Below are 24,219 nucleotides of genomic sequence, written 5' to 3' on the forward strand. Positions count from 1 at the left end.
CATCCGAGAGGGTGTGTGGGGCAACTCTGTAGAAAAAGACGTTCCACGCAGGCACCCGGACCACACCCGGTGTTAAAACAGAGCGGGACTGTGTGGAATAAATGGAATCGGAGGCCTGGCTGCTTTTTTCCCAGTCAACTGCCACCCAGAGCAGGCAGCGCCAAGAATTTGTTGTTATGCTTTCTGCCCCCGGTGACCTTTGCTCGGTGGTTAAGCTGTGCCCCAATGTTTGAAGCATCTGTATTTGGGCTGTTGGACTGAGAAGCAAGAACAGGTGCGAGCCCGGCTGTGGGGGAGCTGCGGCCGCCAGAGGGCGCAGAGGTGCCTTTGGACCAACTGGGCGGGGGGGCGGGGGAGACGGTTAAATTAAATTCACAGCGAACGAGAGCTGGTCCCGGGAATTAAAGGATCAGAGCCGGCCTGACGACGGATGGGGGGCAGCGAAGATACGGGGATAAAGAAACGGGGGGCTTTGTCGGGTCTTCCTTCCCACAGCCGCCCCCACCTCCCCAGTCAGCCTAAGGCCCATAAGCCATTCTTTTCGCTGGGAGCCGGGCTCCTGTTGCCTCAGTTTCCTGCTTAGCTCCTGGGGCTTTCTTGAGCCGGTCCTTTCCCTGCTCGGGAGCTGAGACACAAGACACAGTGACCTGGGGCCTGGGTTTTAGGGAGTTTCCGAGGACGTGTTGAGAGGCCCTCTCCGCCGCCCGCAGGTGCAGAGGGTCCCCGCACGCCCCGGCCGGCGCAGCTCTGGGCCTTCCCCGGAGTAGACAGTGGGGGCCCCTGCGGGGCTGGGCGGAGGCGGGCTGGGCCGCATCTCTTCCCTGTCCGGTTCCGGAGAACCTGGCCCCCTCCCGCCGCTCCGCCCCACAGCCTGCGGAAGCCCAGTGGCTCCGGGACAACGCAGCCCCCCTCTTCCTCCATCAGGAAGGCCGCCCCGCTTAGGTGGAGGACGCGGTACCCCCAAGCTCGGAGCGGTGGCCAGAGTCTCGGCCGGCTCAGGTGTCAGGGGTGCGGGCGGCTCCTGGACGTCGGAGAGTCCTCCAAACCTCCCTCGGTTCCCCATCTTCCCCCCACCCCGGCGGCGGAGGGGGAAGGGTATGGCCCCAGTGTGGGAGTTCAGGCCCCTTCCCTTGTCCCCTGGCCCCCCGGCCGGCTGTGGGGGCACCGAGACTTACCGGACCCCACCCTGCGTCCTGCCAGGGTGGAGGCCGCGAGATCAGGCCGTCGGAGCGCTGGAACCGCCCCCCCCCCCCCCCCCCCCTGGGGGCGGGTCCCCCGCACGCCCCGCCCGGGAAGACCGCGACCTCTCCGCCCCCTCGAACGCCCCGCCCCCCCCGTCCCCGTCGGTCCCCACCCCGCCGGCGGGACACACACGCACAGATTCTGGCTAGAGCCGCCCTCGGTGTCAGTGGCCCGACTCCTGCGTCCGCCCCAGCTGCCTACTCGCCTCAGCACCTGTCGCTCGGTGTGTCCCAGAGCCGGCGCCCCTTCCTCCGTCGGGGCCAGGGAGTGCCATGGTTTCCCTGCCCAGGCCCCCTGCGACCAGCTTGCTGCGGTTTTTGTTCCTGGGGCTGAGTACCCTCGGTGAGTGAAACGTGCCCCGGGAGGGAACTTGAGACGGGTAATGGGATGAATCCGACCCTGAGGGAGGTGGTCTTGGGCACTGATGAAGGAACTGAATGGATGGGGCCACCCCCCTCTGACTCTTGCCCTCCTCCCCCCACACTCCCTCCCCCCTCTACCCTCCCAGGGCATCACTGGGTGGGGTTGACTTCTATCTCCGCTCTGTCCTGACAGCTACCACTTTGGATGTGGACTCTGCCTGGTTGGAGAGAGGGTCAGGGCATCTGTGTGGGTAGATCTCTCTGTGAGTTGTGCGAACCATTCCTCACCAGCACTCCCCACCTCCACCCAGCAGGGCCAGATGAGCGGCTAGATGAGACACAGGCTAAAGAGCTTAAGGACTTAACTCCAGCCCCCTCAGGTCCTTCACCCCACACTGGAGCTGATATGTAAGAACCCCAGGAATCCCCTGGATCCCAGGCTTGGCAAACGCACTTCACATCAATTCCCCAGCCCAGATCCTCCCTCTACCCCCCTCCAGCTTCCTGCCCTGGGAATAAAGGGAGGTGCCCCAAAAGTTTGACTGTGAGGTCACTTGGGACACAGGAAATGGGGGAGGGGGTTGAATGCCTAAAGGAGCAGAATTTGACCCCCCCCACACCATGAGGTCCACCACCCCCATTGGTTCCCAGAGCCAAACGGACAAAGGAAATAGAAGTTTCCTCAAAGAGTCAGAGAAGAAGGGCTCTTCCTTGGAGCAAGTGCTCAAGGAGTGTTGAAGGCTTCCAGGAGCTCTCAGGAGCTGGGGATAGTCCATTGTGACATCTGGAGAGTAAGGGCCCAGCAAGAACTAAACCCATTATAAGCGTCTTCCTCTGGGGCTGTCTTGCCATCTCTTTTCAAGGATCTCCAGAAGGGTGAAGGGTGAGTTTGTCAAGGTCAAATTTAACTCATTTCACTCAGGTTGGAAGTCACAGATACAGAGAGAGTGAAATTCATCCACAGTGATGGGGACAGAGACAGGGACCAGCTAACTCTCACCCATGCCCCCTTTAGCCTGATTTGTGCTGCAAGAGTGTTGGGGCATGAAGTGATTAGGGTCCCTAGACAAAGAGGACTCTGAGCAGCCCACCCGCCACACCAAAGCCTGGACAGATTCCTGTCCCTGTAGGCTCGGTGGGCCTGCTCCGGATCCCTTCACTTCTTGGCTACCTTCTCCCAACGGCAACCTCAGCACCCCTTTCCCTTCTGCATTCTATCCCCAACTGCCCCATCTCCCTGCTGGGGCTTTTGCCAAGCAAGGGAGAAAAGTCCCAGTTCTTGCTTGGGCAGTGTCTGCACCTCTCCTGCGACTTCTCCTTTTCCTATCCTAACTCTGGCCCTCAGTTTTCACAAGGACAGCCCAGGCCCAACCTCCCTACCAGGCGGCCCAGGGGGTTGCTGACCTCCACCAACCACTCAAGAGTTAACTGGCACTGGGGCCCAGGGCGCTGGGGGCAGGCACCAGCTCTGCTGGTCTCTCCGGCAAGGGGCTGTGGGGAGGCCCCACAGCTCCGCGCTCCTTGGTGGCTCTGCGCTGCTGCCCCTGGGGCGTGAGAAGCCCGAGGGGGGAGTTTCTCAGAGAAAAAGAGACTAAAAATAGTAGCGTCGGGAGCAGGCCCATTTTTTGTGCTCCTTTGGGCCTTGCCGGCTCCATCACTCTGGTCTTGGAGTGGGCCAGAAGGGTCCCTTTCTTGGGCTGTTCCTGTGTCCTTCACTCGGACCCAACCACTCGGTTGTCCTCTGCCTGTGGTACCACGGACCCTGCCAGCAAAAAGGGGCTTCTGCTGCCGCGGACACCCAGGCCTGAGGGTGTCCTAGTTTCAGCTCTTAGTTTCCCACTGTGGCGTAGGACAGGGAGCATTTGCCCAGACCCCAGTGTGTCCACCACTAGCTCTTTTACCGCTGCCATCTTTCGCAATGAATAAAGGTCAATGCAGAACCTGGGGGAGGTCGCCGGGGGCACCTGCGGCGAAGGAAGCTCGCATGTCTCCCGGGCCCCAGGCAGGTTTCCCGACGGGAACTGTTTGCGGCCTCCCGGGAGTGCGCTGCAGAAAGGCCGGGGGAGATCCGGCACCGCCCGCAGGCCTCCTGTCGTCCCGGCCTCCCGAGACCCGCGTGCGGGCTAGGTCCGCCCCGGTCACCAGAGGGGAATCGGGCTCCTTGAGGCGGAGTTTGTTTTCTCCTGTAGAGCCTCCGGTCCAGCGGCGCCCCGGTCATTGTCTTCTGGCTTATCACCGGGCACAAGTTTCCTGCCCGGTCCGCAGGGACCCGCCAGGAAATGGATAGGGGGGTGTCGCGAAGGCCAAGGAATAGGGGTGGGGGTTCTGGAAAGACGCGCAGGCGGAAAGCCGTGGGGGTGGCTCGCATCCTGGCCGGATCCGCGCCGGGGCCTTTAGGGGCCTGCAGCCCGGCTCCAGGAGGGCGGAAAGCCCGGCCTGCGTGCGGCCTCTGTCCGCGCCTTGGCCGCCTGGTCATCACGCGGAGATGGCGTCTCAGACTCAGAGTGCGGAGGCCAGGGGCTACGGTGGCTAGCCTCCTGGGGCCTGGCCGGTCCAAGCCCAAGGTTATTCCTCCCAAGGGCTTAGGATTCCGCTGCTCCATTGCCTCTCTGAAGGGCAAAAAGTGAATGTTTCTGGACGTCATCAGCAAGCACTGGTTCCACTGTCCTCTCCTCGAAACCGACACCCCAGTCCACCTCCTGAACGCCAAACACACGCAGATTTGTACTTGACTGCTAGGGTGCCTTCGTTCGTGTTCCAGTTCTGCCCATGATTTCCTGCGACCTCATAGGACCCTCCCAGATCGCCTGGACCCCCAAAGGGCCCCTTTCTGGGCCTCCACTCTCCGTTTTCCCAGGGCAGGCCCTGGGTCGGGACAGAGCGGGAGGCGGGGGAGCGCGGCCGTCAGTCGGTCAGCTGGAGCGCTGGGCGGCTCCGGTCTCTCCCTCCGAGCTGTTAGTTCAGAAGGAGCCGCGGGTTAATTGCTAATCCGGCGGCCTCCCAACCCCCTCTGCCCGTCAGGTTGAGAAGCAGGAGCGGGGAACGCTGGCGATCCTGACCAGCGTTGCTACGTCCTCTTGGCTCCCTCCCGGGGGAAATTGAGGGAGCAAGTGGGCTACGTAGAGTGCAGATTAAAAGTATTCAACACTCCCTTCCTCTTAGAGATCTTCCTCTCCCCTTGCCCTGGAAATTGGCCCCCTCTTCTTGGTGCTCTGAAATCTGCTAGTCTGGATACAAATAAATGCACAGAAATGGGTCCCTACCCCTGTTAGGAACCCACAGACAGGCCGAGATTACGGAGAATACCTTCTGATGAAAGCAGGACACTAGGTCAGCAGTCCCTGGGCAATGCTCGAGGCCTACACAGGTGGGACCCTGCCGGGGTCTTCCTCTCCTCCCGCTGCGCTGGGCAAGATTCGCAGGCGGAGGAGCCAGAAACCAGTCCTCCAAGCTCATGCCTCCGTGCTCTTGTCCTCAGCGTCCCCCTCACAGGCCCAGCTGGAGCTCCACGTGCCCTCTGGCCTCACCAGGTTGAAGGCAGTGGAAGGATCAGAAGTGGTGCTCCCAGCGTGGTACACCGTGCAAGGACAGGTATCTTCGTCCCAGCGGTGGGAGTTGCTCACGGTGATGTGGTTCTTGGAGCAAGAAGGGAAGGATCTGAACCAGGTGAGGGAGGGTAGCATTTCAGCCGGAGGCTACACGCTGTGGCTGAGTGTGGGGAAGAAGTGGCCAGAGTGGGAGGGTTGGCGGGGGGGGGGGGGGGGGAGTGGGGATGGGGAAGGAATATTCAGGAAAAAGTAAGGTCCTCCTCACCAGCTCAATTTTTGTTCTGACCTTGGAGGCCCCCAAAGAATTTTCTTTTCCCCAACTTAACCTAGAAATCCAGGACACAAAACACAGGAACGTGGAAAGGCATTTTGCTTTGCTTTGGGGGAGGGGCAGCGAGGATTGGGGTTTGAGGACCAGGGAAGGGTTAAGGCAAGTTTCTCACAACATGAAAAAGCTGAGCATCTTCCTATTTTCACCTTCTTTGTGCTTTTGGGCGCTGTCACAGGCCACTTCTCTTCCCGAATCCATCCCACTGCCCCAGGGGCAGTCTCCTTTCCCAACCTCACATCTACCCTCCTTCCTGATATCAGACTTCTTCTCAGAGGCTATTTACCTGGAAGCTAATGAAACTTCATTTTCAGAGCCCCTTATTTGCTTGGGCTCTCCCAAGGCTCTGGAAAGTATTTTCTAGAGGTCATTTGATAAATAGGAGTACATATGAGAGAAATCTAAATTGCAGGGGTACATCCAGGGTTTCACAGAGCCTGAATTTATACATAGGGAAGAGGGGACATCTTCAAGAAAAAGATTATAAAAAGATTAAAAAAATTTTTTGACCTACTCCCTGTAATCTAAGTTTCTTTCATAAATACCTTCTGTTTACATTATCCCTCACCCATCATACCACCTTTCTAAACACCCTAAGAGGGAGATGAGGAGACAAAGCATTCGGGATCTAGAACTGTCCCAGGGAAGAGGACCCAGGGGCAGGGAGAGAGAGGGGAGGGAGACAGTGGGGGGAATGGGGAGCTGGGACAGGTCAGAGGAAGTGACTGCAGGGGAGAAGCAGTTGAAGACTGCCAGTTTGAGGGAGGGGGGATTAGCTGAACCTGTGGGCACAGGGCACACGTAGAATAACGGGGAGGCATTGTGTCCCACACCAGGTGCTGGCGTACATCAGTGGGACCACGTCAAGCAAAAGTGGGGTATCCTTGGTCTACTCCATGCCTTCCCAGAATGTGTCACTGCGGCTGCAGGACCTCCAGGAGAAAGACTCTGGGTCCTACCGCTGCTCAGTGAATGTGCAAGACCACCAAGGCATCAAAAGGAGCCACAGCAGCAAAACTTTAGAACTCAGTGTGCTGGGTGAGTGAGCAGCACACACTTGGCAACACCTTCCCCAGCCCCACGGGAGCCCAGGCAGGTCTGTCTCCCAAAGGGCTGAGTGTAAACATTAGAGGAGGGCAGACAGAGTGACAGAAGGCTGGGTGTGTGTGTGGGGGGGGGGGGGGGGAGGGATCTGTTTGTCCCCTGGGGTTGAGCTTTTAACCTGTCTCCCTGCTTCAGTTCCTCCAGCTCCTCCATCCTGTGGTCTCCTGGGTGTGCCCCGTGTGGGGACCAATGTGACCCTGAGCTGCCAGTCCCCGAGGAGTAAGCCAGCTGCCCAGTACCAGTGGGAGCGGGCACCCCCATCCGCCCAGGTTTTCTTTGCACCAGTTTTAGGTGAGGGAACTTGAGGCAGTGGCTGGGGGAGGGAAAGATGAGAGGCACCAGAGGGACTGGGGTGAAAGGGGAGGTCGTGCTGCAAAATTCTGGGGTGAAGGAGGGAGTGGGGAGAAGGGATGGAAAAAGAGGGCCCAGCAGGTGCAGGCTCTGTGTTGGGGGCTTTCACATGTTGTATACTTATGTCACTGAAGAGGCTCTTGAGCTAGATAATATGCATTCAAATTCCAGCTCTGTCGTGTACTAGCTGTACTTGGCTCTGTGCTTCCATTTGTAAAACGGGATGTCAAAGCCCTGATTTGAACCCACTAATTATAAAAAATGTTTTGGGACAACTGGGACATTTTCAATATGGATAATTAGATAATTATTATTAGGTATTAGATAATTCCATTAAAGGATTATTAACTTAGCAGATGTGGCTGTGGCATTATAGTTATGTAGTCGATGCCTTTATTTTTTGGAGACTCATGGTGAGCATTTATTTTTAAGTGTCTCACAAAAAGAGGGAAATGAAGTAAGTATAGCAAAATGTTAGCAAACTACATGGGTATGTGGAATTTCATTTTGTCCCTCTTTCTACTTTTCATTTGACCATTTTTATAATAAAAATTATTTGTATATTTTTAAAGATTTTATTTATTTATTTGACAGAGAGATAGAGAGCACAAGTAGGCAGAGGGGCAGGGAGAGGGAGAGGGAGAAGCAGACTCTCTGCTAAGCAGGGAGCCCCATGCGGGACTAGATCCCAGGCCCTTGGGATCATGGCCTGAGCCAAAGGCAGCTGCTTGACTAACTGCCACCCAGGTGCCACAAAAGTCATTTGTATTTTTTAAATAGTGCTCAAGCTCATAGGTTTGTTGTGAAATTTTCGCTAGTTAGTTCAGGTAAGGAACTTAGTCTCTGGCATAGAGTAAGCGGTCAATAAACTTTAACTGTAATAATGATTATTTCATATAATCCTTTCAACACCATCAAGGAGGTCATATTACCCCTTTTACAGATCAAAAAGTTGGGACCCAGGGATAGCAAGTAACCTGTTTAAAGTCACATGTCCTATTCTGGATGTCAGGTTTTCTGATTCCTAGCCTACTGTGTTCTTTCTCACCACACCGCCAATCAGAAATGAAAGCAAACATGGTGCTTGGGTTTTTCTGGGCACCAGTTCCTCTTGGAATCTTTTTAGATCTCAATCAGGGACACTGACCTGTGGAAATGGAGAGGGTCATCGAGTTAGCAGCATGCTGGTTGTCACAACTTTTACCACTGTGAGGGAACAGACTGATGAGTCTCCCAGAGAATCAAAGAGGACATTCAAGAAGGGACAGAATTTTTTCCAGTGGGAGAAAGGGTCCCTGGACTGATGGCCCAATTGTGTCCGCAGATGCCATCCGTGGATCCTTAAGCCTCACAAACCTTTCCAGTCCCATGTCTGGAGTCTATATCTGCAGGGCCCACAATGAGGTGGGCAGTGCCCAGTGCAATGTGACCTTGGAAGTGAGCACAGGTCAGTGAGGGGTAAGTGTGGTTAAGGAGAAGATTGGACACCGGTGGGGGTGGGGTTGCAAGAGGAGAGGAGGCCTCCTGCTGAGGCCTCTCGCTGTTAACAGGACAAAGAGCTTGTCCCGGTCAATGTTTCTACAAATGTCTGGTCACTGCATTTTCTGCTTGACAGGAAGAAGAAAAAAATGTTTATGGTGGCAGTGGGGTAGAGGGATTGGAGGGGGTGGGGACCAGTGTCTCCCCTGGATGTCTGCCCCTAACACCAAGCCTTTTCCAGGGCCAGGGCCTACGGTTGTTGCTGGAGCTGTTGTGGGCACTCTGGTTGGACTGGGGCTGCTGGCTGGGCTGGTCCTCTTGTACCAACGCCGAAGCAAGGCCCTAGAGGAGCCGGCCAATGATATCAAGTAAGTGTGTCTGGTCTCTGCCCCAGTGGGGTTCTCCTAGCTTCCCTTGGCTGGGAATTCAGGCCGCTGTCATCGAAGGGAAAGGTGGGCAGTGACTGAAACGTCATTCCATTGGGGGGATTTTAAGGGAGGGGAGAGTGAAACGGTGTCTGAGCAGGGAATAAGACAAAGCCGGTAGAAATCCTCCCTTCTTCCCCCCTCCAGCTTCTGACCTCTTAATCACTTCTTTGATCACTAGGGAGGATGCCACTGCTCCCCGGACCCTGCCTTGGCCCAAGGGCTCAGATACAATCTCCAAGAACGGGACCCTTTCCTCTGTCACCTCAGCACGAGCCCTCCGGCACCCCCAAGGTCCTCCCAGGCCTGGTGCACTGACCCCCACGCTCAGCCTCTCCAGTCAGGTCCTGCCCTCACCCAGGTTGCCCAGGACAGATGGGGCCCAACCTCAGCCAATATCCCCCAGCCCTGGTGGAGTCTCTTCCTCTGCTCTGAGCCGCATGGGTGCTGTCCCTGTAATGGTGCCTGCCCAGAGTCAGGCTGGGTCTCTGGTGTGATGGTCCAGCCACTTATTACCCAAGCCATCTGGTTTCTCTCCTTCCTATAAGGGTCAGCCCTAGCTCAGAGGCCTGAGTCTTGGGGGACCATCTTCCAGACCTCCAGTCCTCCACCCACATCTTTCTCTACTATGGGAAAACTGAGTCTCAGTTAAGATCCAAACATTCGGGAGGTAGAAGAAGAGGAAGTGGACCTCAGATTAGGAAGAGCGCCCACCCCCTTCCCAGTCCTCCCTATGACTGCAGGGAATGCTGGTCTGGGGGAGGACTGCCGGTAAGTGAGTCCTCCATGCCCCTCCATCTGTACTCCCTATCTAACGGCACCATCACACCCACTTCAGCTCCCTGCGTTTCATATAACCCGTCCTGCTCTCTTGGTTGGGTTTTGTTGGGACAGGGGATAGGGAAGGTATTTTTTTAAACTAACTTGAAATGTGTGTTTTTGTTTTTATTTTGCAAATTTCAATAAAGATGCATTGTGTTTGTATGGAAAGTACGAGTCATATTGCCTTTTCAAACCCTGGAGGGCTTTTCCACACAACTTCCTGGAACAGCTCTTCTAGAGTCATTAAAAGGGTCATTTGTGGGGGCACCTGGGTGGTGCCGCCGGTTGAGGCTCAGATCCTGATCTCAGGATTGTGATCTCAGGGTCCTGAGATTGAGCTCCTGAGTCTGCCAGGGATTTTCTCTTCCTCTCCCTCTGCCCCTCCTGCTCGTTCTCTATCTAAAATAAATAAATCTTAAAAATAAATAAAAGGGTCATTAGCTCTCAGGTATCATGGGGAGGGCCCAAAAAGTCTGAAGCCAGGAAGACCCTAACCCACTCGGAGCAGGAAAGGGTTGAAACCTGGTGCCCTTCCTGCTAAGGGTGCTCACAGACTTGGGGTGTGGGTGCTCTTAATCTCCAGCTTCCTCTTAAGGGTAGGAGGGAGAAACCTGACTTGTTCCTCCCTCTCCCAGACCACTGAGTCCTTAACAAACACATCTTGCCCTCCAGTGCAGTGAGGGAAAGCTGGACATAGGACAGGGTGTAGGTCTGTGTTCCAATTCTGTCACCCCTGTCCTGTCAAGGGTGGGGTCTCCTCCAAGACTCAGTTTCTCTGCCAAGACAAGGAGTGGCTCTGGGAGTGGGGAGGTGGCTGTGGTTTCCATGGAGACTCCTACCTCAGCAAGCCTGATAAAGGTGCCAAAGAAGGATCTCAGACAAAAGAAGGGCTAGGAAGGATAAGAATCTCTGAAGGGGTCAGAAAGGGTCTTCTGCCTGGGCTCATGCTCTGGAACACCAAAGTCGTGATGTCCATTTGCCAACTCAGGTTATTAAAATGCCTCCCTCTTCTTCCGGGGCCATTCTTTGTTTACAGATCACTCCAGATCTGATCCCTTCCCATGGGGTGCCCACCCAAGCCCTGCTCTTTTCCCCGGGGACCTGACAGCTTCAGAAACAGGGGGGAAGAGGAAGGAAGAAGGGAGGGAGGCTAGGATGATTCCAGTATTGGGGCTGGAGGAGGGAGGAGCATTTCCTTACCTGAGGGCAGCGGCCTCTCCCCTTGTTTGCTCTGAGATAGCCAGTCTCGCTGCTACCCTGCACGAGGAGGCTTCCTCTTGGGCGCTGCCTTCCCTCGCTCAGGCCCAGACCCAGACGCCCAGACCCACCCCCAGACAGCTGGACTCGGTCATGGCCCGGCTTCCAGGGGGACCCATCCTCTGCGGGGCCCTGCTGGGCTTTGTCTGCCTGGGCGGTGAGGAGGCAGGGGGCGGGGGTGGGGGTGGGGGGGTAGGGGTGCTGCGCTGGGGGCAGAGGCCTGGCCTCCCGGCTGCGGGTGAGAGCCGGCTCAGTCCTGCGGGACCGGCCGGGGGTGCTGCCCGCCGGGATGGGGAGAAGGCGTCGAAGGCCGGGCGGGCGGGCGAAAGACACAGTCACGAAAACCGGCGGGCAAGTCCGGCCTCCCCGGCAGGGTTTAACCACCACCGGACTATTGTTTTCCTTTCCCTGACAAACACACCCTCATACCTGGCCCAGTCTCGGTCCTTTTACCCACAAAAACCTGGCCGAGATGTGTGCTCCTCCCTCCGGAAACCTCAGGTTTCGAGAAAGGAGTGATTGAGGGCCCGGAGCTGAGCTCCGGAGGAGGGAGGGAGGCACCCCCTACCCAACCCTGGGCCTTGGGAGCCGCGTGTTGGGCCGGACCCCCACATCCCCACCGGGATTTGGGGCCGGGCCTCCACTCCACCCCAGCCCCGGGCCTGGCGCCGCGCGAGCGCCTCTCCCACCGGCCTCCCGTCCCTCTTCGTCCCGCAGGCCCCGGGCTAGCCGTGGAGGTGAAGGTCCCCGCCGAACCCCTGAGCACCCCCGCGGGCAAGACCGCAGAGCTAACCTGCAGCTACAGCACGTCGGTGGGAGACAACTTCGCCCTGGAGTGGAGCTTTGTGCAGCCTGGGAAGCCCATCTCTGAGTCCCACCCCGTGAGCAGAGAGCTGTCCCAATGGAGTGGGGTTGGCTGGGAGAGGCTGGAACAGAGGGCCCACCCAGGATGAGGGTGCTGGTCAGAGAGGCTGGGTTTGGGGATCAGCAAACCCAGGATGCTTGGATGAAAAAATGAGTGGTCTCTTTCTAGATGGTCTTAGGACCACAGTCTGCATGACTCCAAATCCCATATATGGCTCTGTATATCCAACCTCTCTCCCTCTCTCCCCTAACTCCTACAAGCAACTCTCCTATCCCTGTTTCAGTTAATAAGCCCACTGACACTCAGCTTTGGTGATTGTTAGTAAGATCAAATGATGTCCCTTCCAGGAATGTTTGCGTGAATCCGCTCCCCCCCCCCCAATCCCTGCAAATTGAGAGCCATGCTTAGTTGAAAGCAGTAAAACTAGTTCATTTAGCACTTGGGAAGGGATGGTATTTGGGGACAGATAGACCTTGCTTGTTCTGGCTTCAGAGCATTAACTTCCCTGTTTGGTATAAAAGGAGGGGCCCCTAATACCTGCTTATACCTGCTTTCGAAAAAGGACTATAGAGTTGACACCAGGCAGAAAAAGACACTTATGTGTGTCTTCTGCTTCTCCCCAGATTCTGTACTTCACCAATGGCCATCTGTATCCAACTGGTTCTAAGGCAAAGAGGGCCAGCCTGCTTCAGAACCCCCCCACAGGAGGGGTGGCCACCCTGAAACTGACTGATGTCGACCCCTCAGACACCGGAACCTACCTCTGCCAAGTTAACAACCCTCCAGATTTCTACACCAATGGGTTGGGGCTAATCAACCTTACTGTGCTTGGTAAGGCAGGCTGGGGACCCAGCAGCCACCCGTGTACCCTGAAAGATTGCACTGGTCTGGCTAAGTCCTCCCTGCCCCCCAGGCCTCCGATTTCTACCCCAAGCACACACTGCACTGGGGACCCCAAGGGGAAATACCTCCTGCCCAAAGTCCTCCATCCTCCACAAAGAGGGAGGAAGAGGACTCCTCCCTCAGTTCCTAGTCACAAAAGATTCAGGAGAGAGAAAACCTTTCCCATATATAGATCTGAGTTATGCCCCCCAACAACCCTATCTTTGGGGGGACGTCCCATTTGTAGCTCAGATTCTGTCTCTCCTTAGGTCAGTGGCAGAGAAAGGGAGTGGCCATGGAAGGAACAAGGGCCCCTGTTACTAGGCACCAACCTTCTGTGCAGAGTTTCCAGCTCACTCCAACCCAGAAGCTGCTCAGAGATGAGCAGACAGGAACTATTAAAGAGTCTGGGGATGTCTAGATGGAAAAGTGAGGACTTGGGAGGTGTGTTACAACTGCTTTCAAGTATCTGAAGGCTTGTCCTATGGAGGAGAGATTTTTCATTTCTCTTTGTGAGCAGAAATTGGGACCAAATGGGTCGATATTATATTAACACAGATTCTGGCTCAACATGAGGAAGAATTTTCTAACAATCAGAATTTCCAGTAGTGACAATCATTTCCTGGGGATGCAGTGGAATGTGGACAGAAGTGGACTACTGTTTGGTGGGAGTGCCAGAACAGGACATCTAGCACTTAATGGGGAGGTGAGGCAGAGCTAAAAGATGGCTAAGGTACTTTCTTTGATTTTTGCAGTGCCCCCTAGTAGTCCCTTGTGCAGTAAGAGTGGTCAGACCTCTGTGGGGGGCTCTGCTGCACTGAAATGCAGCTCTTCCCAGGGAGCCCCCCGGCCAGTGTACAACTGGGTACACCTTGGATCTTCCCCTACACCTTCTCCTGGCAGCATGGTGCAAGGTAAGGGCCCGGGGCACCGGGCAAGAGGGGACTGAGGACCTGGGCAAATCTGATTTCTAAACTCCATGTCCCCTCACTTCTCAGTTCTGTGCCTGTGGGTCTGAGACAGACGGCTGTACCTTTCCCTCTTCTTTCCTGGTGTCTGTATTGTTCCCTCTTATCTGTCTTCCTGTCATCTGTAGCTCTGTGCTCCTGGAAGAATTTCTCAAGTTACATGTACTCCTGGGATGTTGGAAGACAATGGAAGGTGGGGGGTCTTTTATGATTCCCACTTTTGAGGATTTCTTAAGGGTTGTGGATCACTTCCAAGCTTCCCAGAGAGGAAGCTGAGGCAGAGTAGCGAGGACTGGCTTGAATCATTTAGTCAGTGTCTTGGGAGGAACCAGAGAAATGGGTAAGAGCCTTGGCTTCTCAGCCTTCTCATGCTTGTTCCAGTGTCCTGTCCATTACCCCAGCCCCAGCACACCCCTTTATCAATACAGAGAGCCCCCCAGATCATCTGGTGTGTGTTCTGCCTTCTAAAGGCAGGGTAAGCAGCTTAGTGAAACATTTGGGGGAGCTTTGGGCCACCCCAGAAGATACCCATTTCTGGCAATCAAGCCTTCCCTCCATCCCAGTCAGGAAGCTGCCATCAGCCAGTAAGCATCCCTCTCCAATTCCATGAGTGTGCCCTCTCCCCCTCCCCTGAAAAGGCAGCTTTGCAGGGTGGAAAGAGCACAGAAGTGGCAATGGCTTTGGCACTTCCTTTCTGGGTCACCTCAAATGATCACTTTCCTTCTCAGAGCCACCGTCCCCCCCTAATAAAGGAGATTAGTCCCTTCCTGACAGGATTGTGGTAAGGATGAAATGAAATATGCTGTCATCATAGTAGGCGCTCCCTGAGAGTTGAATGAATGATGGAACCCTTCCTCTTTACCCTCTAGATGAGGTGTCTGGCCAGCTCATTCTCACCAATCTCTCCCTGACCAATTCTGGAACCTACCGCTGTGTGGCCACCAACCAGATGGGCAGTGCGTCCTGTGAGCTGACCCTCTCTGTGACTGGTAAGGGATGCTGGGCAGAGGTCTGGCTGGCAGGCCCAGGCTGGGAAGGCTGCATGAGACATCTGAGCAGGGGCAAGGAAGGTCTGCTCCTCTGAGTTCCTTGTGTCCCCTTTAGACCCATCCAAAGGCCGAATGGCTGGAGCTGTGATTGGGGTGCTCCTGGGTGTGCTGTTCCTGTCAGTCGCTGTGTTCTGCCTGATAAAGTTCCAGAAAGAGAGGAGGAAGAAACCCAAGGAGACATATGGGGGTAGTGACATTCGGTGAGCAGGAGGGTTGGGCGGGGGAGGGGTGTCACAGAAAAGGGGAAAAGGAGAAAAAGGCTTGGGTTATGAGTAGGTGACTTCAGCCCTCAAACTCTGACATCTTTCAGGTTGTTTGGGGGTAAGGAGTGCTGCTCAGCTCTGGGATTTGGTGGTGGGGGTGGCAGGTACAGCAAGTGCACTTGGGTGTGAGCAAGGCACAGGGTGGAGGACTTGGTTCACGGCTTCCCTCACCCTCCTCATACTTAAAAGAATTTTCAGTTTTTAAGGCCTTTTCATATACATATATGAGAGTTGCATCTGTCCTGAGACTTCAACTGAGTTTAGTTCTGTGTGGGAAAAGCTGCCTTGGTCACCCACGTGAGTGGTCAGTCGTGGGGTCCAAAAGAGGGCTCAGAGCAATATTTCACCACGTGTGGTCTTCAGATTATCTGGACAAAAAAATACCAGGGGCTTCTTAAACATTCAGATTTTGGCTACTTCCTATCCCTCCTGAAGCAGTGTGTGTGTGTGTGTGTGTGTGTGTGTGTGTGCGCGCGCGCGCGCGCGCACGCCCACGCACACGTGATGGGGCATGGAATCTTCATTTCAACCCAAATTCCACAGATGATGGTCATTCACAGTAAAAATCTCAAGTCTTGGGACGCCTGGGTGGCTCAGTTGGTTAAGCAGCTGCCTTCGGCTCAGGTCATGATCCCAGCGTCCTGGGATCGAGTCCCACATCGGGCTCCTTGTTCTGTGGGGAGCCTGCTTCTCCCTCTGCCTCTGCCTGCCACTCTATCTGCCTGTGCTCGCTCGCTCTCTCTCTCTCTGACAAATAAATAAATAAAATCTTTAAAAAAAAAAATCTCAAGTCTTTAGGTTAGAGAATTGGTGGGGGTCCCTTGAGCGATACCTCCAGCCTTCACTAAAAAAATTTTCTTCTATCTATCAGGGAGGATGCCACTGCGCCTGGGATTTCTGAGCAAACATCCGTGAGAGCTGATTCCAGCAAAGGGCTCCTGGAGAGGCCCGCCTCTGCCAACAGTGTGACGACCACCAAGTCCAAGCTCCCTATGGTTGTCTGATACCCCCCCCCCCATCCGTGCGGGGGAGTATCAAGAATTAAAGCCTTTGGGCACCATATTGTCTCGCTGTTCTTTCTGCCGGCATAGCAAATTCCTCTAGGCAGCACAAAGAGTATCACCAGTAGAAGAAGGAATGGGCTTGGAGTCCTAGAGGAGGTGCTGTAGGTGGGAAGTTTGGTTGGCTCCAAGAAAGTAGGTTTTAACAAGGTCCTCTTCCCCTATTCCCCACCTCCTCGCCTCTACTTCTTGGTTTGATCAAGTGAAATTTGCTCAAGCTTCAGGCGATGGCCTTGTGTACCCAAACTCCCTTCCCTCCGGCACCCTCTGAATACTTGGACATTCCTCTTTATTGTTCACATTCCAACCCAGCACGGTCACATGCACACACGGAGATAAAAATCCTTCGGGCCACAGCCCCAGGAGCCCGGCGGGGGGCGGGGCTAGCGGGGCGGGGGCGGGGCCGCGGCAGACTCCTCCTACCGAGCCTCCCAGGCGATCGGCGTTTGCATAAACAACATGAGAGCTGGAGAGGGGAAGCAGATTACAGGCAGGCGTGGGCTGGGGTGCGAAATAGGTACTTGGTACTTTTCCTCACGATCGGAGCAGGAGGTATTCAACACCATAAAAACCCTCTTTCCCTCTCTCCTCACCCCAGAGCCAAAGTTCTGGGGCTAGGCTGGGGCGCGAACAGCACGGACACGCAGAGCGCCCCCTTTATCTGAGTACAGAACGAAAGGACTTTTCTTTCTTTCTTTTTTTTTTTTTTAAGTGAGTGTACTTGGGCGACGCTTAGGGCGCCCTCCGCAGTGCGCGCAGGGAAGTGCACGGAGGCTGCGGAGGCAGAGCTGCATGCGGGGTGCGGTCAGAGGTGGGCGAGAAGCAAAAGAAGGAAGATATGAGAGCGCGGGGTTTGGGGCTAGGTTGGGAAGGAAGGGCGAATGGGGACCATATTAGACTGGAGGGCTAACTAAAAGGGCACGGACTTAGCGACTCCTCGACGGAGCCTGCCTGGGAGAGGGGGTCTCTGGGGACGCAGGGAGGGCTCCTGAAGCTGGCAGGCTGGTGGGAAGGAGAGGATCACAAACACTGCAGGGAAGTCTCGTCACTGCGAAGGGGACGCGGCATCCATCTCTCCTCGGCAACTGAGGACAGAGAAGGTCTGAGCACCTGCCCTCCCCGGTACTTCCTCTCCCCCTTCCTTCTCCCTTCCTGAACCAGGACACCGGGGCGGGGAGCGCCAGGGGGCCCTGGTCACCCAGAACCCCCACGCGAGCCACTGAGCTGAAACAAGCCCGCGGCCAGTGCGTGTGTGCGCCGCACTGTGTTTATAGCCTCAGGCCGGGTTTGTGCAGCCAAACACGGGTGGCTGCGTTTCTGTGTTGGTCCAGGTGTGTCCCTGTCGCAGCCTCAGGCGTCCTGATGTATCAGAAAACCCGCAAGCTGGGAGGGGGTGAGGGCGGACAGAGGGAAGGGTGGGGGATTTGGTCCTTTCCTCTTTCCCCCAACCTCAGGCCTCCCACCCGCTTCCGAGTCGTATTCATTACCTTTGAAAATGCTCAGTTCTTCGTCCAGGGCGGGGCAGAAGGGAGGGAGGAGAGAGAGGAACAGGTGAGCTCTCGGGACCCGCAGCGCCCTCAGCCTCCTCCCGGCCACCCACCCCAGGTCTCGGATGTGAGTCCCCCACCCTTAGCTTCCTCTCCACCCCGCAGCCCGCCCGGAGTCTTCGGGTTCCTTCGTGGGGGGGAGCGGGGCCGCTCTCAGCAGGCCCCAGGCTTGGGAAGGGGGGAACCTGCCGCCCGCTGCGCCCTGCCCGCCTCACCTGGTCTAGTCTCCGCTGGGGCCGCCGCCCGCGCCTCCCCGGGCGCCCCCAGCTCCGCCCGTTCCCCCGTGGCCCGGGCCCTTCCGGCCGCGCTCTCCACTCTTTATCTTCTTCCGCGCCATGTGGCCCCGGAAACTCGCCTGGATTTTGGCAGCTGCTGCGTTGGCGCCAGGATCGTCCAGCGGGATGTCTAGGATGTCGTCGTCCGGCTTGGAGCACGCGCTCTCCTGGGGGCGGGGCAGGGGGTACTCGTGGGGTGACTGGGCTGAGACCCCGCGAGGGTGGGGTAGGAGTAGAGCCATGGGGGGCCCAGGATGAGGACGACGCGCGAGTGGGAAGCGCAGAGAGGGGAGCTCGGGCGTGGAGAAATAGCTGAGCAAGGGCCGTGCACGCTGCTCTGTGTGTGTGTATGTGTGTGTGTGTGTGTGTGTCCCTTCTGGAGAGAGGCAAGCAAAAAGTTAGGGTCAGGGTCAGGTGAACAGCTGGGTTTCCAACTCGGGAAAGAGTCGTGCACGGTGGAATGGGGCCAAATAGCTCTAAGTGAGGGAAGGGTCCATCACCATCCGCTGAGCTGGAGAGCAGCGGAGCTGATGGAGGGTGGGCTGGGAGGAGCAAAGTAAACAGCCGCAGGGACTCCTGGACGTGGCTGCTCCTCCCATGTCCTCAGAGGGTGCCTCCAGCTCAGAAGGGCCCCTTCTGAGTCTAGGATTCCCTGGGACAGGGTGTAGAAGGATCAGGCCAGTCCCTTCCCTAGGTAAGATCACATCAGGACTCAAAGCTGGAATTAGGGTGAAGGTGGGGCTAACCCCTGGTCAGCCTCCCTCCACCTAGGGCTAGAGGCCAAGAGACTGCTTTGCCAGTGATTCTTCCTTTTCCAGTGCTCCCCTGGAAGTACTCAAACAGCAGAGAGGAGGTGGTCTGGAAGAAGCTACAGAGAAAAGGCTTCACTCCAAAAAAGGACAAAGGAAAGATAAGGAGGAGCAAGAAGCCCTTGGTGTTGTGTGCTCCAAAAGAAAGGCATTATGACAATAGCTACCCATTAAGTACTTCTCTTGTTCCAGGCACAGTAACACAATGTTTTACAGACATTATTTTATTTAGTCCCGGCAAAGCTATGACGCACCTTTTATTGTCATCCTAGCTTACCTCTAATAAAACTGATGATTCAAGTGTTTATAAACCTTGCATGAAGTCGTACAGATAGCTACTAGTAGACCTAAGATTCAGACCCTTGCATGTCAGAGTCCAGAGTATATCTTCAACCCCTATTCCGTAGGATAAGCAAAGGCAGCCAAGAAAATGAGCCAAGCTCTTCCTCTTGTTACCTAATGCTTTCTCGTCTCAGCTCCTTCACCTGCAATCAAAATCATCGTATCTACTCTATGGGTTGTGAGGAAGAATAAACAGCATGATATACATCCTCTGTCTGGCACAATCTAGTTGCTCAATAAATGGTAGCGATTATGATGATTCTTTTAATCAGTAAGTTGATATGAAATAATTGTTTCTGTTGGCCAAAAAACCCCCAAAATTCAATTTCATATGGATCAGCCTATAATAATCACATCCACCACCAGGCTTCAGGTTTCTGTCTCCCACAGCCTACCCTAGCTGAGACAAGCAAAGGTTAGGGACTTGATGGTATTGATTTTAGAGGTAAGGCTCTGGAATGGAGAGGGCCTCAGTCTCTGAGCCCCTTTCTTGCTTAATATTATGCACAGCACTAATGTGGGTTGGGATGCAGACGGTTACTATGGAGTTAAAAAGGCATTTCTCTTTTGATCTGACCCTCTGGCTTCTGGGCATTGTATTTATCCCCCTCACCCCCACCCAAGGACTTCTACTGCTTTAAAAATCATACTTCACAATGCTGAACTTCACAGTTCTGCCATTTGTGCTCAAGATGCCCACAACTGATTTAAATGCAGTTAAACAGAGTTATTAAGAGCCAAGATGGTTGTGGACGGGATTGGCATTCTTTTTGTCTTCTGCAGGTCTAGCACTCTCTCTCTTTTTCTCCCTGACCTCTTATTCTCCACCTATAATCAGAAACAACTCTTTCGGGTTCCTTGATTCTCAGAGCTCATGCCTCTCGTGGGATATCCTTAGGGAACAGTGATTTAAAACAAACCAACCAACCCATCCCTGACCCACCTATCCTTGGCCAGCAGCTATGGAGGAAGGGGTCTCTTCCCCAATCACGCTGTGGCCAACCTGCTGTCTCTACCCACCTCAGCCAGATCCAGAATGGAAACCTGGAACAGGCAGAGCTACCCAACACACTGCTCCTCCCCCAGATCAGATCCTTCTCCCTCCAGCTGAATTCTCAGGGCAGAGCTGCTAAGTGGCCTGTCCACAGGCAGAACCAGAGAGAGAATAAATGGAATCCAGGAAGGGTCTCGGCTCTGGGCTGGTGCCTTCCAAAGCCTGAGAGCTCCGTATGAACCAGAGGTGGAAATTTGCTCTAAAGGGTCAAACAGGAACCATGACTTCTGGTCCCAAGCGGGCATACCACTTCACCTCGGGGGGGGGGGGGGGGGTCCTCAGTTTCTTCAGCTGCAACTGGAACTTGGCCTAGAGGGATAAATCCTTTAGGTCCCCAATCCTAAAGGCCTTAAGAATTATCCCTGCCTGGGTGCCTGTGTGGCTCGTGGCTCGGTCAGTTAAGCATCTGCCTTTGGCTTAGGTCATGATCCTGGAGTCCCAGGACAGAGAACTGCATAGGGCTCATTGCTCAGTGGGGAGTCTGCTTCTCCCTCTGCTCCTCACCTCATTTTGCATTATCTCTCTCTCAAATAAATAAATAAATAAATAAAATCTTTTAAGAAAATTATCCCTGCCTATTGCTTGCTATATGCTAGGCCCTGTGCTTTGCACACATTACCTCACTTAATCCCCACTTCAGAGATCAAAAACAGTCTCAGAGACATTTTGTAACTTAACCAAGGCCACAGAGCTAACTAATTGGGATGGGATTCAGAAGCCTCAGGGCAGGTAATTATTTCTATGAGTTCAGCTAGACCAAGTCAACCAGACTAAGTAAAAGAAAGGAGTGGGATCCAAAAAAATGTCTCTTTGCTTTTCATATTAAATGAATGGAGGGAAGTCATATATATATGACTGTGTAAATCAGCAACTGGTACATTTGAATCAGCAGCTCTGCATCTTAAAAAAAAAAAAAACAACAAAAAACTGTTTTCTTCTCATTTCTGTTTGAGCCTCCTTACCAAGGGGCAAGAAGGAAATAAGGCAGGAGTAAGTGTTTATTATACACCAGGTCAGACGGTCAGCAAGGAGAGCCCCAGAATGAAAGATAAAGAGGGCTCTGCCTTGGGGTAACTGGCTGGCTCATGCAAGAGGGGGTTGACATTGAGGGGGTTAGGCATAGAGCTTACTTAAAAAAAAAAAAAAAGTCCTGCCTCTAGACCCCAGATGCACTCTGTTCTCTGCGTGTCCCAGGTCCCTTCCAGCTCTCAGTCCACCTCCACAGAATGGGGATGGGGTAGCAAGCTGCTCAGTCCCAGCCTTGTACCAGCTCTCTGCCCCAGCCATCTGCCCCTGCACCTCTTCTCTTTTTTCTTATCTCCCCCACCCCACACAATCTGACCATGGTGCGGTCTCTTGCTTAGTCTTTTAGCCCTGCAGATCTGGGACAGGGCCTCACAGGGTTGTTTTGATGTCAAACACATGGTAAACAATCAAAAATTGACCAATATTATTGATGTTAACGAATCAAAATCATAATAACAACCACAACGATTTACCTCTAAGTTCTTTCTGCCTCTTGGTACCCAGACATAGGGAAGTTTCACCTCTTATAAACTGGGTTATTCTTTCCTTCCAAACCTCACTTTTTTTTTTCTTTTGTAAGCCATAAGGTGGAGGGTGGGGAGCAGGTAAAGTCATAACCTCTCGTATCTTTAGCTGGGTTGACTGAATGACAAAGAATGCAAGGACTTTGGAGTAGCCTTTCTCCATATGTAGGGGCTAAAAATAAATAGTAATTAAAAATTAAAAATAAACACATTTGATATATGTATGATCACTGTACTCCTCTAGTGTGCAAGTAGCCAGGTCCTGGGACAGGCTCTCTTATACCCAAGTCACCTTAACAGCAACCTACTTTGGCATCAGGCACTCGCAGCATCCAGGTCTTCGTGTGGGCGCTGACAAATTGCAGACACTTCCTTGCCTCGCCAGCAGGGCTCTCTCGCGGTCACTTCACCCAGCCCCCTCCGGGGCTAGAAGGCGTTGGGGGACGGGCCAACCCCTCCCCAGAACCACACTGACTAGGCTCTCTGCTGCCCATCATCAGTCCTAAGCTGATGAACTGACTGTCCACCCCCCCCCCCGCACCTCCCGCCTTGCGCTGTACAGTGCACGAGGGTCACGGAGATCACCCTGTCTGTCCACCCACGGCGGCGGCAGTGGGATGGGGAATAGGGTGAAGGCGAAAGCTAGGGGAAAGGAGACTGGAAGGAGTCGCCGCAGCTTCGCTACAGTTTACAGCGTCTCTCTGGGGGAAGTTCCTCTCCTCGTCTAACCTGCAGCTTCGCTGCTGCGGAGCCCTGCAGAGTCCTCGGTCCAACCTGGACTGCCTGGCGGATGGGCGTCCAGACGCCCCCACAAGTTAGGGAGCATTTTTCCTAGGGCTTCCCAGTCAGGCGGGTACCTTCCACCACCCACCACCCACGTCTCAGCAGGCACCCCTTATTGCTCCTTGGTCTTCAGCATCCTCAAATGCACTTCCATCCCTTACTCTCCCTCCAGGAGGTTCTTGGGAGCCCCTTGCCCCAGATCAAGCTGAGTGCCGGTCCCCCCGGCCCTCTAACTTACGGTGCAGCAGTCCATGCTGGTGTTGGGGGTCCTTGGCTGGGGTACAGGCTGGCGCAGGGCGGGGGTGGGGTCTGTGTGGTGCTGGGTGGGGACTCTGGGGCCTTGGGGTGCCCGCTGACCAGCACCGAAGCAGCAGCTCTGCTCTCGGGTCCTCTCTCCCGCGCTCCGCTCTGCTCGCGAATGTAACCTGAGCCCTTCGGTGGAGAAGCCAATCAGGAGAAGCCTCGGGCAGGGCGGGCGGGGATTCTGCAGGGAGGACCACGCCCCCTCCCTGCTCCCTCCGCCTCGCTCCGGCTCCTGCCCCAACCCCTCCGCCTACACACTTCCATCCATTCCTCCTACACACCCCAGCCTCCCAAATTCAACCCCCTTGTTTGCTGAGGCGGCAGACTGCCAGGCAGATGTACGCCGCCGCAGGCAGAAGGAGGCCCCGACATCCCGGGCACAAACACACTCACATCTGGGCACAACATCCCTCCCACCCATATGTGGAAAATCACGCACCCCTCACCCACCTCCCCACACTTCCACAACTTAGAGTCCCAAATATGGCTCCCTCTAACTCCTCCCCGCCTCACCCCCGCCAGTCCTCAAAGAAAAGCCCCCTAAGACGTGCGTTTAAGAAGTCCCATCCTCGCTCAGGCTAGGGAATCAAGAAAGCTGTCAGTACAGAACCTGAGGGTGAGCACACATTAAACACAAAAGCTCACAAGTTCCACATGTGCATAGGTGGCCCTGCCCGGCTGGCTAAACCGCGCACTGCTACATCCAGACTCTACAGATACGACCTGAAAAAAAAAACCAAACCGTACAGACCTTGTATACACGCTGTGCAGATAAATGCAGACGGTGCGCCGCCTACACAGGTGGGTAATCACCCTACCCGCGATGTCCCCATTACCTATTATCTAACTATCTATCTACCATCTATCTAATGTTATGTATTTATGCATAGATACTAACTTGGGAGAGATACCCTTCCCTCCCACTCCGCAGACCAGAATCTCCCTAATGTCTTTTTAAAAATTAATTTATTTTAGAAATAGAGAGAGGCAAAGAGAGAGAGAGAGAGAGAGAGAGCAAGGGTGGGGAGGAGCAGAGGGAGAGGGACAAGCCTACTGCTTGCTAAGGGGTGGGGGTGGGGCCCCATGTGGGGCTGATCCCACCACCCGAGTTCATGACCTGAGCCAAAACCAAGAGTCCCTTGCTCAACCTGCTAAGCCACTCAGGCATCCCTCCCTAACCTTGATCCATTGCTTCAAAATAAAACAAAGAACTGGCCACTCTCACCTCGTCCCTGGGAAGAAGAAAAATACCTGAGACCCTAGTATTGGGAAATACAAAAAAATCGTTGTCTTTTGGGGTCCATGGTGGAGGAAGGATGTGGGCTTTGTGAGAGGCTGGAAAAGGGAGATATGGGACCGGCATGGTGGAGCAGCAGCATCTGTGGTGACCAGGGCCCCCCAGCCTGTCAGGGTGTAAGAGCTGGCTGCATGCTGTGTTAAGTGGATAGGGTAGGCCACGTCTGAGGAAAATAGAGAATCTCTGTCAGCTAAGGTCCCAGAGGAGGGAAGGCTGCTCAGGCAGGCTGAGCAAGGAGGAAAAGAGCAGAAAC

General features: G+C 54.7%; 3 protein-coding genes across 3 annotated transcripts; 2 read left to right on the plus strand and 1 right to left on the minus strand.

Annotated features, from left to right (window-relative positions):
• Nucleotides 1–1,391: 1,391 nt before the first annotated feature.
• Nucleotides 1,392–9,825, plus strand: LOC111153855 (endothelial cell adhesion molecule). The gene is made up of 7 exons (XM_022513123.1): nucleotides 1,392–1,584; nucleotides 5,083–5,270; nucleotides 6,317–6,518; nucleotides 6,720–6,875; nucleotides 8,260–8,382; nucleotides 8,656–8,782; nucleotides 9,021–9,825. Exons 1-7 carry the CDS (start codon nucleotides 1,515–1,517, stop codon nucleotides 9,334–9,336), a joined length of 1,182 nt encoding a protein of 393 aa, XP_022368831.1. The 5' UTR covers nucleotides 1,392–1,514; the 3' UTR covers nucleotides 9,337–9,825.
• Nucleotides 9,826–10,862: 1,037 nt separating this feature from the next.
• Nucleotides 10,863–15,399, plus strand: LOC111153980 (V-set and immunoglobulin domain containing 2). The gene is made up of 6 exons (XM_022513334.1): nucleotides 10,863–11,075; nucleotides 11,636–11,799; nucleotides 12,407–12,614; nucleotides 13,421–13,579; nucleotides 14,503–14,622; nucleotides 14,738–15,399. Exons 1-6 carry the CDS (start codon nucleotides 11,012–11,014, stop codon nucleotides 14,884–14,886), a joined length of 864 nt encoding a protein of 287 aa, XP_022369042.1. The 5' UTR covers nucleotides 10,863–11,011; the 3' UTR covers nucleotides 14,887–15,399.
• A 681-nt stretch (nucleotides 15,400–16,080) lies between these two features.
• Nucleotides 16,081–22,791, minus strand: LOC111153792 (neurogranin). The gene is made up of 4 exons (XM_022513030.1): nucleotides 22,605–22,791; nucleotides 17,769–17,995; nucleotides 17,494–17,511; nucleotides 16,081–17,091 (listed from the first exon to the last, which is right to left on the minus strand). Exons 1-2 carry the CDS (start codon nucleotides 22,617–22,619, stop codon nucleotides 17,774–17,776), a joined length of 237 nt encoding a protein of 78 aa, XP_022368738.1. The 5' UTR covers nucleotides 22,620–22,791; the 3' UTR covers nucleotides 16,081–17,091; nucleotides 17,494–17,511; nucleotides 17,769–17,773.
• Nucleotides 22,792–24,219: the final 1,428 nt, after the last annotated feature.

The sequence above is a fragment of the Enhydra lutris genome, unplaced genomic scaffold (assembly GCF_002288905.1).
Source record: "Enhydra lutris kenyoni isolate GAN:26980312 unplaced genomic scaffold, ASM228890v2 scaffoldscaffold34, whole genome shotgun sequence".
Classification (NCBI taxonomy): Eukaryota; Metazoa; Chordata; class Mammalia; order Carnivora; family Mustelidae; genus Enhydra; species Enhydra lutris.

Coding starts and splice junctions, on each gene's coding strand:
- LOC111153855 (XM_022513123.1), top strand. CDS start 1,515: ATGGTTTCCCTGCCCAGGCCCCCTGCGACCAGCTTGCTGCGGTTTTTG. Junction 1,585..5,082: donor CCTGGGGCTGAGTACCCTCG/GTGAGTGAAACG, acceptor TCTTGTCCTCAG/CGTCCCCCTCACAGGCCCAG. Junction 6,519..6,719: donor TTTAGAACTCAGTGTGCTGG/GTGAGTGAGCAG, acceptor TCCCTGCTTCAG/TTCCTCCAGCTCCTCCATCC.
- LOC111153980 (XM_022513334.1), top strand. CDS start 11,012: ATGGCCCGGCTTCCAGGGGGACCCATCCTCTGCGGGGCCCTGCTGGGC. Junction 11,800..12,406: donor CCATCTCTGAGTCCCACCCC/GTGAGCAGAGAG, acceptor GCTTCTCCCCAG/ATTCTGTACTTCACCAATGG. Junction 14,623..14,737: donor GCTGACCCTCTCTGTGACTG/GTAAGGGATGCT, acceptor TGTCCCCTTTAG/ACCCATCCAAAGGCCGAATG.